An 18,250-nucleotide genomic window follows, 5' to 3' on the forward strand; every position below is an offset into this window, starting at 1 on the left:
TGCGCTATGTAGGTACTGAGGTTCAATTTGGAACGCACAAGAATCTGGCCAATGAAAACGGAAAATTCTAAATCACGTCATTCTGTTCTGTTCCAAGTATGACGACAGTGGCGATGATGATGATTAACATGGAGATGATGACAAATCCAAACACTGCCTCAAATGCCACAGACAGACCAAACACATAGAGCCAGCCTGCCCTAAGGCTGCCCTAAGCCTGCCCTAAGGCTGCCCTAAGGCTGCCCTAAGGCTGCCCTAAGGCTGCCCTAAGCAAGTACAAGACTCTGGTTAGAATAAGCAGGCGTGTTGGAACAGGGGATCCCAAACTTTTTCACTCGGGGACCCCCTTCCAGCATTGGGGAACATCTACCCCCGCGCACCCCACCATGTCTATTTCTATTGGCACAAGCACTGTTCATGACTCAAACTGTTCACACCCCTCTGGTTGGTGGAGAGAATATTTTGCAGGTTTAAAAGCTTATTTCCTACAATTTTCACTTTAAAAAGAAGTATTTTTATTTTTAAAATGGGACGCATTTTCTTTCAGTTTTAAAGCAAATTTTCTTGCAATTCTATACATTTTGCCATGTCTAATGTGTATTTGTGTGATATTTGAGTGACAAAGAAATTACAACAACAGCTATGGACTAAAAACAGTTGACATGGTCTAGTTGACCTTTCTGACAAGTTATAAATATCTCTCTAAGGTCGACAATGACTGACATGACAAGAGGAACTGATGATGCACTACCCAATTTAGAAATGGCACCTTGTGCCGTCTACTATTACAATTTTAAAGAGAAAGATTAAAGCTGAACTGAGTTCCTTTAAAAACCACTGTTAGAGCAGAGCTGGAACAAAACTTGTATTTGCTCCCCTGTTATACTGACCTTGTTTCTGAGTACAGAGATCCCCGCCCCCCCTTCCAAACTGTAGACCAGAGCTTGGCTCCCCTGTCATACTGACCTTGTTTCTGAGTACAGAGATCCCCCCCCCCCTCTAAAAACTGTAGAGCAGGGCTTGGCTCCCCTGTTATACTGACCTTGCTTCTGACTACAGAGACCCCCCCCCTTCCAAACTGTAGAGCAGAGCTTGGCTCCCTTGTTATACTGACCTGGGGGGGGGGGTAGGTTTTTAACAGTCATAAATACCTCTTCCCCCCTTTTTCCTCTCTACCCTACTGATGTAACATTTGCAAACCCCTTGGTTAACAGAGATTCTGGGAACATCAGAAGGTGGGGGGAAATGAACTATATTCTGGTAATCCGACCAAAGGAACATATGCGGTGGTACTTAATGAATATGATGTCAGTTCAGTTGTCATCTGAGACATTCTCATCAATGATAAGATGACAAACTCTACAGTGGAAAGTCTACGCATCAGAGTTATCGGATTCACATGGAATTGTTCAATTTAAATGTTTGAATATGAAATTATTTGCGATGGGATGAAATGTGATTTTAGCTTCTAAAATGTGAGATGTGGGTTTACATAAGATATTGCTGCTCACTCATTGGCCGCCCACGTGAAGAGACAGAGGTTGTAAACTATGACACACACCCCTTTTCTCCCTTCCTATATAAGCATTGACGACAACAGAACTTCCTGTTCCGAGGATATGAGGGCGACGGTCCTATGTTAGAATGGTTCAGATAATAACTACAGAACGAAGCAAACATCAGCATGAGATTTGCTTGCGAATGGTATGAACTTTGAACTCTTATTCACTACAGAAGTGATACCTCCTAGCTGTTGAGTTAGCGACCGCAGCTGCAAATGCAGGTTAGGAAGGAACAGACAGAGTATCCCGTCTATCACACAACGACGTTACAACAACGTATCCAATTGACAACCAGAGACATTCTTCAAAGGACAGGGGACTCGGTTTGGCAACACGGCCTTCCATCGACCACCAACCTACTGAAGCGCAGCTCAGAGTAGATATTTATTGCATTTTCCTTTTCCAAATGGGCGGTAATTTAGAATGCATAAAATACTGTATTTACGATTGCATGGCTTCACCCTTTGTTCCTCAGTCTTCCCGCTCTTTCACTCAAACCCAGCCCCTTTTCTTTTGTGTAACCAGCTGTCATATCTGTTCCGCCCTCTAGGGACGTTTTCCTTTATGACGTAATTTGTAATCAAGTTATGATTAATTGTGTGTATGTAAATTCTGTGTGATTAGTTAGGTATTTAGTAAATAAATAATTAAACCCAATTTTGTATTGCTGATTCAAATTGTTAGCCAGGGTTCTTGCAGATAACCAAGAATTTACAACTTTCAGATGAGACTGGAGTAAGATGAAGATTAATGTTGACTGCTATTGATGTAATATATTACTAGTTCTTTAAGAGTTTATTCGGAAGATAACAGCTCTATAAATATTATTTTGTGGTGCCCCGACTCTCTAGTGAATTACATTTACATGATTAGCTCAATGAGGTAAAATTAATTACGGAGAAAGGATGTTATAGAATAGCATGTCATATCACTTAATCCGGCATAGCCAAAGACACGACAGTGCCTAGCTTGAACAAAATCCTGCCGTACCTGAGGCACTCTAAGAACAGGGTTGCCCAGGAACAGGGTTGCCCACCCCTGGTGTACTGTATGTGTTAGTGGGTACCTGGAAGAGAGAGGAGGCGTAGAGTAGAGTCCCGTCTCCTCCCAGACAGATGATGAGGTCAATACAGTGAGAGATGTCATCATAACCTGGACAGGAAACACAGTTCAGCAATTCAGTAGAACTATATAAGTTGTAGCCATGTGACCCAGTCCACACGTTTACTGAAGGGGAATGGATCTGACACACTGCTGGGTGGATGTTATGCTATGAGAGATGGTGTGTGTGTGTGTGTGTCTGTTACCTTCTCTAAAGGTACAGAGTTGTTTTCGTATTGTGGCGAAGGTCTCGTCCGTAGTCAGGGAGACGTCAGCCACCACCCTCCTCTCCACAAACACCAGCATACCCTTCTCCTGGAGCACATGGCAATGGAACGTCACTTTACTTACTCAATACTGAATAGAAAGCCCAACCCTGGTAGGTATCCAGTAGATCTGATTCAGACCGAACATTCTGATATCATCATAGTGTGTATATAACCATGTGTACGTGACAAATAAAATTTGATTTGATTTGATAGTGCAGCATCATGCTTTCATTCAATTCTGGGACTGCATGCTTCCACCAAGATAAAGATGTAATCAAACTGCATTGATCTCTATAGATTCACCATTGATAATGTACATAGCTCCTATTCAAACGCATCATAAACAACAACGTGCAAGCACATGCACACACTCACACAGAACCACACACACACACACACACACACACACACACACACTTCAGCTCTATGATACAGTACCTCAACGAGGAAGTGGCAGAGTTCTTTGAATGGTTCTACCAGGCTCTCGTCTCGTATCTTCCTGATGACCAAAACGTTGACAGGTGGTTTGTTCCACGTCAGGCGCTGACTGGCCGGATCCTGGATGTGCCTGAGGAACGATGAAAAGTAGTCTACATTTATTTATACATTTTACAGTTCGCCTCACAACATCAGGCACAGAACAGTATAGCTACACACACACACACACACACACACACTTCCATTGGCAGATTCCACATTCCCCTTTACCAAAAATACATTTTTCTAACTAGTCTTGATTTCCCTTTTGTTACCATTTAAACGAAGTCCGGTGGTTGCACTGAAGATAATCCCTCATTTTCAAAAATTCAAAAGCTTTTCCTGAACAGTCATTCATTAACATGGTAAATACAGAATTAGATAACGAAGTACAAACTCCACAGCTACTCTGTCTCACCAGATCCCAGGGTTGATTATTTATCTTTACTGTCTAGATGGACAGTGTGTCTATAGGGGTTATTGTCATGCAAAAGCCTGCCTGTCTCATGGTAATTAACAGTTTATTAACATAAGCAAGTTCAGCATCTCCAGGCCGGCACTCATACAAGCCTCCTTCCTACAAGCTGCTAATGCGCGCTTTTGAAACATCAAATCAAATTTTATTTGTCACATACACATGGTTAGCAGATGTTAATGCGAGTGTAGCGAAATGCTTGTGCTTCTAGTTCCGACAATGCAGTGATAACCAACAAGTAATCTAACTAACAATTCCAAAACTACTGTCTTATACACAGTGTAAGGGGATAAGGAACATGTACATAAGGATATATGAATGAGTGATGGTACAGAGCAGCATACAGTAGATGGTATCGAGTACAGTATATACATATGAGATGAGTGTGTAGACAAAGTAAACAAAGTGGCATAGTTAAAGTGGCTAGTGATACATGTATTACATAAGGATGCAGTCGATGATGTAGAGTACAGTATATACATATGCATATGAGATGAATAATGTAGGGTAAGTAACATTATATAAGGTAGCATTGTTTAAAGTGGCTAGTGATATATTTACATCATTTCCCATCAATTCCCATTATTAAAGTGGCTGGAGTTGGGTCAGTGTCAATGACAGTGTGTTGGCAGCAGCCACTCAATGTTAGTGGTGGCTGTTTAACAGTCTGATGGCCTTGAGATAGAAGCTGTTTTCAGTCTCTCGGTCCCAGCTTTGATGCACCTGTACTGACCTCGCCTTCTGGATGATAGCGGGGTGAACAGGCAGTGGTTTGGGTGGTTGATGTCCTTGATGATCTTTATGGCCTTCCTGTAACATCGGGTGGTGTAGGTGTCCTGGAGGGCAGGTAGTTTGCCCCCGGTGATGCGTTGTGCAGTCCTCACTACCCTCTGGAGAGCCTTACGGTTGAGGGCGGAGCAGTTGCCGTACCAGGCAGTGATACAGCCCGCCAGGATGCTCTCGATTGTGCATCTGTAGAAGTTTGTGAGTGCTTTTGGTGACAAGCCAAATTTCTTCAGCCTCCTGAGGTTGAAGAGGCGCTGCTGCGCCTTCTTCACGACGCTGTCAGTGTGAGTGGACCAATTCAGTTTGTCTGTGATGTGTATGCCGAGGAACTTAAAACTTGCTACCCTCTCCACTACTGTTCCATCGATGTGGATAGGGGGGTGTTCCCTCTGCTGTTTCCTGAAGTCCACAATCATCTCCTTAGTTTTGTTGACGTTGAGTGTGAGGTTATTTTCCTTCCTTGTAGACTTCCGGCGCCGACTGAGATGGCCACCTCGCTTCGCGTTCCTAGGAAACTATGCAGTTTTTTGTTTTTTTACGTGTTATTTCTTACATTAGTACCCCAGGTCATCTTAGTTTCATTACATACAGTCGAGAAGAACTACTGAATATAAGATCAGCGTCAACTCACCATCAGTACGACCAAGAATATGTTTTCCGCGACGCGGATCCTGTGTTCTGCCTTACAAACAGGACAACGGAATGGATCGCATGCAGCGACCCAAGGAAACGACTCCGAAAAAGAGGGAAACGAGGCGGTGTTCTGGTCAGACTCCGAAAAAGGGCACATCGCGCACCACTTCCCAGCATTCTTCTTGCCAATGTCCAGTCTCTCGACAACAAGGTTGACGAAATCCGAGCAAGGGTGGCATTCCAGAGGGACATCAGAGACTGCAACGTTCTCTGCTTCACGGAAACATGGCTTACTGGGAAGACGCTATCCAGGGCGGTGCAGCCAACGGGTTTCTCCACGCATCGCGCCGATAGAAACATACATCTCTCTGGTAAGAAGAGTGGCGGGGGCGTATGCCTCATGACTAACGGGACATGGTGTGATGAAGGAAACATACAGGAACTCAAATCCTTCTGTTCACCTGATTTAGAATTCCTCACAATCAAATGTAGACCGCATTATCTTCCAAGAGAATTCTCTTCGATTATAATCACAGCCGTATATATTCCCCCCCAAGCAGACACATCGATGGCTCTGAACGAACTTTATTTAACTCTTTGCAAACTGGAAACCATTTATCCGGAGGCTGCATTCATTGTAGCTGGGGATTTTAACAAAGCTAATCTGAAAACAAGACTCCCTAAATTTTATCAGCATATCGATTGCGCAACCAGGGGTGGTAAAACCTTGGATCATTGTTACTCTAACTTCCGCGACGCATATAAGGCCCTGCCCCGCCCCCCTTTCGGGAAAGCTGACCACGACTCCATTTTGCTGATCCCTGCCTACAGGCAGAAGCTAAACAAGAGGCTCCCACGCTGAGGTCTGTCCAACGCTGGTCAGACCAAGCTGACTCTACACTCCAAGACTGCTTCCATCACGTGGACTGGGACATGTTTCGTATTGCGTCAGATGGAAATATTGACGAATACGCTGATTCGGTGTGCGAGTTCATTAGAACGTGCGTCGAAGATGTCGTTCCCATAGCAACAATAAAAACATTCCCAAATCAGAAACCGTGGATTGATGGCAGCATTCGCGTGAAACTGAAAGCGCGAACCACTGCTTTTAATCAGGGCAAGGCGTCTGGTAACATGTCCGAATATAAACAATGCAGCTATTCCCTCCGCAAGGCTATTAAACAAGCTAAGCGTCAGTACAGAGACAAAGTGGAATCTCAATTCAATGGCTCAGACACAAGAGGCATGTGGCAGGGTCTACAGTCAATCACGGACTACAAGAAGAAACCCAGCCCAGTCACGGACCAGGATGTCTTGCTCCCAGGCAGACTAAATAACTTTTTTGCCCGCTTTGAGGACAATACAGTGCCACTGACACGGCCTGCAACGAAAACATGCGGTCTCTCCTTCACTGCAGCCGAGGTGAGTAAGACATTTAAACGTGTTAACCCTCGCAAGGCTGCAGGCCCAGACGGCATCCCCAGCCGCGCCCTCAGAGCATGCGCAGACCAGCTGGCCGGTGTGTTTACGGACATATTCAATCAATCCCTATACCAGTCTGCTGTTCTCACATGCTTCAAGAGGGTCACCATTGTTCCTGTTCCCAAGAAAGCTAAGGTAACTGAGCTAAACGACTACCGCCCCGTAGCACTCACTTCGGTCATCATGAAGTGCTTTGAGAGACTAGTCAAGGACCATATCACCTCCACCCTACCTGACACCCTAGACCCACTCCAATTTGCTTACCGCCCAAATAGGTCCACAGACGATGCAATCTCAACCACACTGCACACTGCCCTAACCCACCTGGACAAGAGGAATACCTATGTGAGAATGCTGTTCATCGACTACAGCTCGGCATTCAACACCATAGTACCCTCCAAGCTCGTCATCAAGCTCGAGACCCTGGGTCTCGACCCCGCCCTGTGCAACTGGGTACTGGTGGGTACTCAGTGTGAGTGGACCAATTCAGTTTGTCTGTGATGTGTATGCCGAGGAACTTAAAACTAGCTACCCTCTCCAGTACTGTTCCATCGATGTGGATAGGGGGGTGTTCCCTCTTCTGTTTCCTGAAGTCCACAATCATCTCCTTAGTTTTGTTGACGTTGAGTGTGAGGTTATTTTCCTGACACCACACTCCGAGGGCCCTCACCTACTCCCTGTATGCCGTCTCGTCGTTGTTGATAATCAAGCCTACCACTGTTGTGTCGTCCGCAAACTTGATGATTGAGTTGGAGGCGTGCGTGGCCACGCAGTCGTGGGTGAACAGGGAGTACAGGAGAGGGCTCAGAACGCACCCTTGTGGGGCCCCCGTGTTGAGGATCAGCGGGGAGGAGATGTTGTTGCCTACCCTCACCATCTACATTTTTAAAAAGTATAATAAATCAATTTAATATACACCGTCATAATAAATCCATTATTTTGGGCAGGTCTAAAGAAACATTATGATACGAAGACAACGTGTTTCAGAAGAACAGACTGTAGGTTATCTGGCTATGCACCATGCCAATGGCAGCCTAGGCTGTAGTTCATCTAGCAGACAAGATAGGCTTATATATCTGTGCCATTATTGTAATATTATATGATTTTAAAGTAAGACGAATATAATTGAACTTGGTAGAATAGAATCAAAAGGAAATGTTTCCCATTCTGGAGCAAGTGCACATACTAAGGGGTTATGTTGAGCTTAAAAGGTGATCATTTGAAACAGGTCCAATATACTAGATTTAGAGTTATTTGGCAACTTTAGTTGTGAATGATACAAATCAAAACATACACTGAGAAAAATAATGCATCATACAACAATTTTACTGACTAGTTATTGTTCATAAGTAAATCAGTCAATTTAAATAAATTAATTAGGTCCTAATCTATGGACTTCACATGACTGGGAATACAGATATGAATCTGTTGGTCACAGATACCTTTATAACAAAAATAAAAATATTTAAAAAAATAAAAAATGATAAAGTATGGGCGTGGACAGAAAACTAGTCAGTATCTGGTGTGACCACCATTTCCCTCATGCAGCGTGACATCTCCTTGGCATAGAGCTGATCAGGCTGTTGATTGTGGCCTGTGGAAGGCTGTCCCACTCCTCTACAGCGGCTGTGCAAAGTTGATGAATTTTGTCGGGAACTGGAACATGCTGTTGTAGACGTCGATCCAGAGCATCCCAAACATGCTCAATGGGTGACAGTTTGGTGAGTATGCAGGCCATGGAAGAACTGGGACATTTTCAGCTTGCAGGAAATGTGAGCAGATCCTTGCGACATGGAGACGTGCATTATCATGCTGAAACATGAGGTGATGACGGCGGATGAATGGCACAACAATGGGCCTAAGGATCTCGTTACGGTATCTCTATGCATTAAAATTTCCATCGATAAAATGCAATTGTGTTTGTTATTCCGTAGCTTATGCCTGCCCAAACCATAATCCCACTGCCACCATGGGGCAGTCTGTTCACAACAGCAAACCACTTGCCACACAACGCCATACACGCTGTCTGGCAAATGCCCAGTACAGTTGAAACCGGGATTCACCCGTGAAGAGCACACTTCTTCAGCATGCCAGTGGCAGAGTATATGAGTGGAGCTTGAGGAGCACGCCCAATGGAGCACGCCCAATGGAGCACGCCCAATGGAGCACGCCCAATTAGACTGGAGCGTGATTCTCAAAGGTCGGCCTTCTCGCCCGCTCCAACTTCACTCCAGTAGCGCTTTCACTAGCTCGGGGCATGCCCGGCCCAGCATGCATTTCTCCTCTACTTGTGTGCTGCTATAGCCCCTTGCTTCAACTACTGTCATGGAGTTCACTAAATATTTCAGAAAGAAACTAATAGAACACACAGGTGCTAAATCAAGTTGACTTACAAAGATGAGGACGAAAATGCAAGAGAGGGAGTGTGGTGATGTAGTGTCCACAACTAAATAATCATTATGGAATCTGAAGAGACACGTATCCCTAAGGCATGATGGTGTACTTACTACGTGTACATGCTAAAAGAGAGGAACGAGGTGGGTAGATAACTAAGTGTGTCATTGTAGCAAAGTATTCATAAACAAAAAAATCAGATCTCTTAAAAGTTCTGATTTAGAATGGGCCATTATCAAATGGACAGGAAGAGGGGCGGGGGGAACATGTCCTCCGTAAGCACTCAAATAGTGAATGGAGGCTGCTTTCCCAGCCGCTTGCTGTGCCAGTTTGTTTTCCCAACCCTGTTCCTGCATGCCAGTACTCTGTATGCCATGGGCTCTCCAATCCTGTTCCTGAAGCAGCCACTTGCATGGGCTCTCCAACCCTGTTCCTGCAGCAGCCAGTACTCTGATATGGGCTTCACCCTGTTCCTGCAGCAAACTCTGTATGCCATGGGCTCTCCAACCCTGTTCCTGCAGCTAGCCAGTACTCTGTATGCCATGGGCTCTCCAACCCTGTTCCTGCAGCTAGCCAGAAGATGTTCCTGCAGCTAGCCATGCCATGGGCTCTCCAACCCTGTTCCTGCAGCTAGCCAGTACTCTGTATGCCATGGGCTGCAGCTCCAACTCTGTATGCCATGGGCTCTCCAACCCTGTTCCTGAAGCTAGCCAGTACTCTGTATGCCATGGGCTCTCCAATCCTGTTCCTGAAGCTAGCCAGTACTCTGTATGCCATGGGCTCTCCAACCCTGTTCCTGAAGCTAGCCAGTACTCTGTATGCCATGGGCTCTCCAACCCTGTTCCTGAAGCTAGCCAGTACTCTGTATGCCATGGGCTCTCCAACCCTGTTCCTGAAGCTAGCCAGTACTCTGTATGCCATGGGCTCTCCAACCCTGTTCCTGAAGCTAGCCAGTACTCTGTATGCCATGGGCTCTCCAACCCTGTTCCTGAAAGCTAGCCAGCTGGGCTCTCCAACTGTTCCTGCTAGCCAGTGCCATGGGCTCTCCAATCCTGTTCCTGAAGCTAGCCATGGGCTCTCCAACTGTTCCTAGCCAGTACTCTGTATGCCATGGGCTCTATGTTCCATGGGCTCTCCAACCCTGTTCCTGAAGATAGCCAGTACTCTGTATGCCATGGGCTCTCCAACGCCTGTTCCTGAAGCTAGCCAGTACTCTGTATGCCATGGGCTCTCCAACCCTGTTCCTGAAGCTAGCCAGTACTCTGTATGCCATGGGCTCTCCAACGCTGTTCCTGAAGCTAGCCAGTACTCTGTATGCCATGGGCTCTCCAACGCTGTTCCTGAAGATAGCCAGTACTCTGTATGCCATGGGCTCTCAACGCTGTTCCTTAGCCAGTACTCTGTAAATCAACCCTGTTCCTGAAGATAGCCAGTACTCTGTATGCCATGGGCTGTTCGGGAACATCGATAGTAACACGTTTTCACAACTACACATATTTAATCAAACTGTTTGACAACCCTTCTGTCTGCGCGCTGGAGAAAGGAATGAAGGAAAGAGGAGAAGATGGAAACGCACGGTGGTGAGATACTCTGAAGCTAAAAGGTAACGTGAAGCCTATTAATTATGAAAATATGAAAAATGCCCAATGGCATAAGGTAACCAGTCCATTCAGTATGCATAATAACACAGTCCACAGTCAAAAGGCCATTACTAGAATTGGTTTACTGTTGGAGTATAGGCTAGACCCAATTTGGTACCAAAGACATGTTAAATCTGTTGTGTTTTTCTCCCGTGTGTAATATGCAGTAGGCTATGTTTCGTTGTTAGGCTTTGAAACATCCACAAGGACCACATGTTCCACTCAGTTGGCATTGGGACCTGTTGAACCTCTATCTTCAAATTGATCATCACAGTGAGGTGGGTTTTAAAAGAATGATAATGTATTGATAAGTGTTTGATGTGATTTTCATTGATATCCTAGTGGTTAAAGGGACAATAGAGCGCTGAGTATCAGGTCATTAGTGACCTGATGGGTGTTGGGTACTACCAGTTGGGTACTACCACAGCATGTCCAGAGTGCATAAAAGGAGATTACTGTGACTCAACAGTCACGTGGAATTTTAATGCGGTCATGACAGCCGGTGTACAGGGTAATAGAGTCAATGAAACAGCCATAGGCTAGACCCTCTGCAACTAAGTACCCTAGGTGTTCTGACTCACAGTACCGGTTCACAGGACACTACTACCCAATCATAGTCCTGTCCTTAAATCTCAATAGGACACTACTACCCAATCACAGTCCTGTCCTTAAATCTCAATAGGACACTACTACCCAATCACAGTTCTGTCCTTAAATCTCAATAGGACACTACTACCCAATCACAGTCCTGTCCTTAAATCTCAATAGGACACTACTACCCAATCACAGTCCTGTCCTTAATGCTCATCTTACCTGCTGATACTGGGACAGTTATGTAAGGATTCAATGCCAAACGATGCAACTAAAATAACAAAGACAGAGAGGGGAACAAATTCCAGACAGTGTGTAATGTAATTGCAATGAAGTTCCCACACCAATGACTTACATGACGGAGGTTGGGTTAGGAAGAATACAGGCTTTGGGTCCAAAGTGAGTAGCAGGATATGGTCCATGGAGAAAATGAGCTCTCCTGTAGGAGGTAGAAAAGAGGACAGTCAGACAGTGAGCGAGAGAGAAAAGAGAGAGTCAGACAGATAGAGCGAAAGAGAAAGACAAGACAGCAAAGTAGGGAGCCAAAGAGAGAGCAAGAGAGAGAGAGCAAAAGCGAGAGAGAGCAAAAGCGAGAGAGAGCAAAAGCGAGAGAGAGCATGTTCAGCTAGCTACCCTAAGGCAGTACTGTAGCTATAATGGCATTATTATCCCAGTAGTCTCATGTTAGCCTGGTCCCAGATCTTTTTGTGCTGTCTTGACAAATCCTAGACACAAGACAACACACCAATCAGCTACTGAAAGAGACTATGTCCCAGGCTACCTGCAGCTCTCAAACACGCACCTCTTAGGGGAGGTCTCTGCCATCTCTGCCGTCGAAGACCCAGAGGGCTCGGAGTGTTCGTGTTGGCCCGGCAACCTGATTTGCTCGCCATCGGGCAGCAACAGGTGTTCCTGGTCATCCTGATGGTGGCATTGAGACCTCTTCTCCTCCCGTCGTCTCTTAGGTGACTTCCTGTGTTTGGAGGTCGAGGACCTGACTGGTTCTGGAGTGTTGGAGCTTCTCTCTGGTGTAGCTGAGGAACAGGATGACTCTTGACCCTCCATCCTGTAGGAACACACACGTACACAGTACACACACACAAACTGGGGTTGAAACTGTAAATATCTCTGGTTGACCACATGCTGCAGCAGAGTAACTAGTGGCACAACAACATAGTTAACAAAACCATGCAAATAGGGTTTACAGGGCAAATATATAAACACTATCAACACATGACCTGTCTAATTATATAGCTAGACTAGCCCAAAGGCTAGTATTGAGCCGTTTCAATATCGCCATATGCTGGCCTTTGGGCTATAGCTAGTCTTGATAACTGGATAAAATTACTAGCTGGTTAGGTGCTAAATGACTTAAATGTAATGTAAATGTAATGTAAGTTAGCTAGTTAGCTATCTAAGCAGGCCAGCTTTAGCCAAAATCTCAACTTGTTTAAAGCCTACACTCCTGTAACCTTATCATGACAGCCTTCTAAACAAAGAAAAGCACGGACTAACAAGACATGGCTAACAATGGTTTAATGCCAATGCAAGGTCAACTGGACTCAGTTTAGTTAACTAGCTAGCAAATAAACCCGGTAAAGTTGTCTAAGCTTCTGTAGCTACCTTGAGTTGCTAAACAGCTCTCCTTACGACATCATCAGCGCTGTGTTATCTTCCACGGGTTGAATAGCAAACGAATCTGATGAAATACTAGTAGCTGGTCAAGGGCAAATGTTATAATGCTAATTGTGTGTCTGTGATTTTACTTGCAGAGCTTAACCTAGCTAGCTATCAGAACATCAGTTGACAGAATCAAAACATAAAGGTACATGCGCAGTGGAAGCCATTCGGAAAACGGATCATTCAGGAATGACTGTTCAAGAGCGTCAAACCTGCCACCCCACTGCGCAGCATTCGAGATCTCAAACATATCAATTGCCAATTTAGTAGCCTATGTATCTGTCAACATATTTAGACTGATAACATTTTTAAAAATCGAATCCTGGGTTAGAAAGGAAAACCTGTTGAGAAGTGAGCTGCCAACGACAGGGTTTACGGCATCAGTACCCTAGATCAGGGTGTTTTCAAACCGCTCTTCAGGGACCCCAAGACGTTTCAAGTTAAATCAGGTGTGCTAGCTCTAGAAGAGAGATCAAATACATGGAATGTCTGGGGGTCCCAGAGGAGCGGTAAACGCCTGCCCTACATGCCATCTCCTGCAGCTGGCTCCAGAGGTACCGCCCGGCACCTGACTCCAGAGGTACCGCCCGGCACCTGACTCCAGAGGTACCGCCCGGCACCTGACTCCAGAGGTACCGCCCGGCACCTGACTCCGAGTGCATTTGAGTAGTAAGCCTAAAGCAACCGACTGTAGATGAAAGTGGTGTGATGTGCGTTTGGGACAGCTGAAAGTCAGACACTGTTTTTGTTTAACAGAGCAGATACTTTTGGGAAACCGGGCCCAGATCAACATTGTTGATAACCTTTTTTTTAAATGTTGAAATAGACATGTATCTAACCTCCATATCACACACTCACAACCTGAAATCATAATATGATATTATTTGTGTACACATTGTACAATCAATCAGTGAGCGAGAGACTCAAATATCACATTTATTTGTATATATCCACTGTACACATAAATTATGGCAAATTGGTTAATGTTTCAGTCATCTCTTTGGTCATGTGGGTTAAACAGAAACAGCCTAATGATTGGTTGACAATAGAGTCTCCCACAATGCAGGTAATGGCTGCAAGATGAAGTACGTGAAGAGAAACTGCAGAAAATTGCAGTCAAAACATAATGACCTTTGATCACATGATTTTTGACAAGTTCACATGTAGGCACAAGTCGAAAAAAATGTATCCCTAGAGTGCAACACGGTTTGAAAGGTGGTGATCAATGATATATTAAAGGTGGTCACCGACTTGACAAAAGTGATCCACTCGAATGTGCACTCTGGTTTCTGACCACTCTGACATTATACCACTAACTTTTAACTTTCGAAAGGCACGAATTGGTAGCTTCGTACGAACCATCCTGATCCCGCATGCTTAAATGTAAGCTGGTTCGTACAAGGCTACCGAATGGGTGGAATGACCCAGTAGGTGTCATACTGTAAATAGATCGGCATCATTCAGCGCTCTTTTGACACACAGACACCGTGAACTAACACCCAGGGTCCGGGATTCCCAAAAGCATCTTAAGGCCAAGTTCATCGTTAGAACCTTCATAGGACCATCGTTAAATCCCTGAGCTGTTTCCCAAAACCACCGTTATTAAAATTGCACCTGAAAACGCTTGTATTCCAACACCTGCCTCAGGCCTCCCAGATGGCGCAGCAGTCTAAGGCACTGCATCTCAGTGCTAGAGGCATCGCTACAGACCCGGGTTCGATCCCGGGCTGTATCACAACCAGCCATGATCGGGAGTCCCGTAGGGCGGCGCACAATTGGCCCAGCGTCGTCCTAGTTAGAGGAGGGCTTTACAAGTAGGCCGTCATTGTAAATAAGAATTTGTTCTTAACTGATTTGCCTAGTTAAATAAAAACTTGTAGAACAGCAAAGTGGGTTGTTAGTTGCTTTTTGGCCCTTCCTCGTCACTTTATACACAGAAGATCTCTGTTTAACAAGGTATATCCTTCTCTCTCTGACCGGTGATGACATCAGAACAAAGTTGACTAAAAATAAAAAGTTGCCAATGTCTTTGCAATTGATACAAACAAGCAACGTATAAAAAGAGGCTTCAAATGAAAACCAAGATGACAATTAAAATATATATAATATACAGTACCAGTCAAAAGTTTCATGAAGTTTGTAAAAAGTTGATTTGTTGAATTTCTTTCCTTCTTAATGAGTTTGAACCAATCAGTTGCACTGTGACAAGGTATACAGAAAATGTTTTGTTTTTTTTACCAAATAGGGCTAAGTCCATATTATGGCAAGAACAGCTCAAATAAGCAGAAAGAAACAACAGTCCATCATTACTTTAAGACATGAAGGTCAGACAATGCGGAACATTAAGAACTTTGAAAGTTTCTTCAAGTGCAGTCGCAAAAACCATCAAGCGCTATGATGAAACTGGCTCTCATGAAGACCGCCACAGGAAAGGAAGACCCAGAGTTACCTCTGCTGCAGAGGATAAGTTCATTAGAGAGTTACCAGCCTCAGATTACAGCCCAAATAAATGCTTCACAGAATTCAAGTAACATACACATCTCAACATCAACTGTTCAGAGGAGACTGCGTGAATCAGGCCTTCTTGGTCAATTGCTGCAAAGAAACCACTACTTAAGGACATCAATAAGAAGAAGAGACTTGCTTGGGCCAAGAAACACTAACAATGGACATTAGACCGGTGAAAATCTGTCATTTGGTCTGATGAGTCCAAATGACTGATGAGTCCAAACGGTTCCAACCACCATGTCTTTGTGAGACGCAGAGTAGGTGAGCATGTGTGGTTCCCACCGTGAAGCATGGAGGACGAGGTGTGATGGTGTGGGGGTGCTTTGCTGGTGACACCATCTGTGATTTATTTAGAATTCAAAGCACTCTTAACCAGCATGGCTACCACAGCATTCTGCAGTGATATGCCATCCCATCTGGTTTGCGCTTAGTGGGACAATCATTTGTTTGTCACAGGACATTGACCCAACACACCTCCAGGCTGTGTAAGGGCTATTTGACCAAGAAGGTTAGTGATGGAGTGCTGCATGAGATGACCTGGTCTCTACAATCACCCGACCTCCACCCAATTGAGATGGTTTGGGATGAGTTGGACCACAGAGTGAAGGAAATGCAGCCAACAAGTGCTCAGCATAATGTGGGAACTCCTTCAAGACTGTTGGAATAGCATTCCAGGTGAATCTGGTTGAGAGAATTCCAAGAGTGTGCAAAGTTGTCATCAAGGCAAACGGTGGCTACTTTGAAGAATCTCAAACCTAAAATATATTTTGATTTGTTTAACACTTTTTTGGTTACTACATGATTCCATATGTGTTATTTCATAGTTTATGTAATAATATAATAATAAATAATAATAGTCTTCACTATTATTCTACAATGTAGAAAATAATACAAATAAAGAAAAACCCTTGAATGAGTAGGTGTCCAAATGTTTGACTGGCACTGTCTATTTCATGATATGTAGCCTAACGTGCGCGATGACGTGCCAAATCGGTGAGCTAATGCATTTGTATTGGGTAAGCATTAGAATAAGCCGCCTCAATTTTTGCAGCCATGGGTGGTAATAGGAGCTGATCAGTCGTCAGTATTGTGAAATAATTATGTATAACTTGAATGGATAAAGCTGATCCGAGAGCAGCGCTCCCTTTCTTTCGAGCCTTACGACCTTTGGGAAAACTGCATCGTTAAAACATTGGTAAAACATAAATTCCATTGCTATTTGGAAACCAGGCCCAGATTGTTCCATTCCAAGATAAAAACACACATATTGAGTAATTCTTCGGCATTGTGAAGATTCAAAACACACACACACTGTTTATTATTGTGTAACTGTTTAAGCCTTTAAATCCTCCATGCTCCAGACCCCTCTTTAAAGTCACTGAGATCTAAAATAATGGACAACTGGGCATTTTTAGACACAAGTATAATGGGATGTTACTTGCTTAATTAACTCACGAACCACACCTGTGTGGAAGTACCTGCTTTAAATGTACTTTATATCCCTCATTTCAAATCAAATAGTATTTGTCACATGCTCCAAATACAACAGTTGTGACCTTGCAGTGAAATGCTTATTTACAAGCCTCTAACCAGCTATGCATATTTAAGAAAATACCAACAAATAAAAGTAAGAGATAAGAATAACAAATAATTCAAGAGCAGCAGTAAATACAAATAGCGGGACTACATACAGGGGGTACTGGTACAGAGTCAATGTGGAGACTATATACAGGGGGTACTGGTACAGAGTCAATGTGGAGGCTATATACAGGGGGTACTGGTACAGAGTCAATGTGGAGGCTATATACAGGGGGTACTGGTACAGAGTCAATGTGGAGGCTATATACAGGGGGTACTGGTACAGAGTCAATGTGGAGGCTATATACAGGGGGTACTGGTACAGAGTCAATGTGGAGGCTATATACAGGGGTACTGGTACAGAGTCAATGTGGAGGCTATATACAGTCAATGGGGTACCGGTACAGAGTCAATGTGGAGACTATATACAGGGGGTACTGGTACAGAGTCAATGTGGAGGCTATATACAGGGGTACCGGTACAGAGTCAATGTGGAGACTATACACAGGGGTACTGGTACAGAGTCAATGTGGAGACTATATACAGGGGTACTGGTACAGAGTCAATGTGGAGGCTATATACAGGGGGTACCGGTACAGAGTCAATGTGGAGGCTATATACAGGGGGTACCGGTACAGAGTCAATGTGGAGGCTATATACAGGGGGTACCGGTACAGAGTCAATGTGGAGGCTATATACAGGGGGTACCAGTACAGAGTCAATGTGGAGACTATATACAGGGGGTACTGGTACAGAGTCAATGTGGAGGCTATATACAGGGGGTACCGGTACAGAGTCAATGTGGAGGCTATATACAGGGGGTACCGGTACAGAGTTAATGTGGAGGCTATATACAGGGGGTACCGGTACAGAGTCAATGTGGAGACTATATACAGGGGTACTGGTACAGAGTCAATGTGGAGGCTATATACAGGGGGTACTGGTACAGAGTCAATGTGGAGGCTATATACAGGGGGTACCGGTACAGAGTCAATGTGGAGGCTATATACAGGGGGTACCGGTACAGAGTCAATGTGGAGACTATATACAGGGGGTACTGGTACAGAGTCAATG

The 18,250-nt window shown here is 44.5% G+C and overlaps 1 protein-coding gene across 3 annotated transcripts in view; it reads right to left on the reverse strand.

Moving 5' to 3' along the window:
* Positions 1 to 13,232, reverse strand: part of nadkb (NAD kinase b) — a 23,262-nt gene extending 10,030 nt beyond the window's left edge. For 2 of the 3 annotated variants that reach the window (XM_046322008.1, XM_046322009.1), the window contains exons 1-6: positions 13,034 to 13,232; positions 12,213 to 12,476; positions 11,766 to 11,849; positions 3,371 to 3,500; positions 2,870 to 2,978; positions 2,629 to 2,714 (exon numbers count right to left, since the gene is read on the reverse strand). In XM_046322008.1, coding sequence (XP_046177964.1) covers positions 2,629 to 2,714; positions 2,870 to 2,978; positions 3,371 to 3,500; positions 11,766 to 11,849; positions 12,213 to 12,475 — 672 coding nt within the window. In that variant the 5' untranslated portion in view covers position 12,476; positions 13,034 to 13,232. Of the gene's footprint in view, positions 1 to 2,628; positions 2,715 to 2,869; positions 2,979 to 3,370; positions 3,501 to 3,684; positions 3,845 to 11,765; positions 11,850 to 12,212; positions 12,477 to 13,033 lie in introns of those variants that run through there. The other variant, XM_046322010.1, reaches the window with a different exon arrangement.
* Between the last annotated feature and the right edge of the window lie 5,018 nt (positions 13,233 to 18,250).

Source organism: Oncorhynchus gorbuscha, linkage group LG22 (genome assembly GCF_021184085.1).
Source record: "Oncorhynchus gorbuscha isolate QuinsamMale2020 ecotype Even-year linkage group LG22, OgorEven_v1.0, whole genome shotgun sequence".
Taxonomy (NCBI): domain Eukaryota; kingdom Metazoa; phylum Chordata; class Actinopteri; order Salmoniformes; family Salmonidae; genus Oncorhynchus; species Oncorhynchus gorbuscha.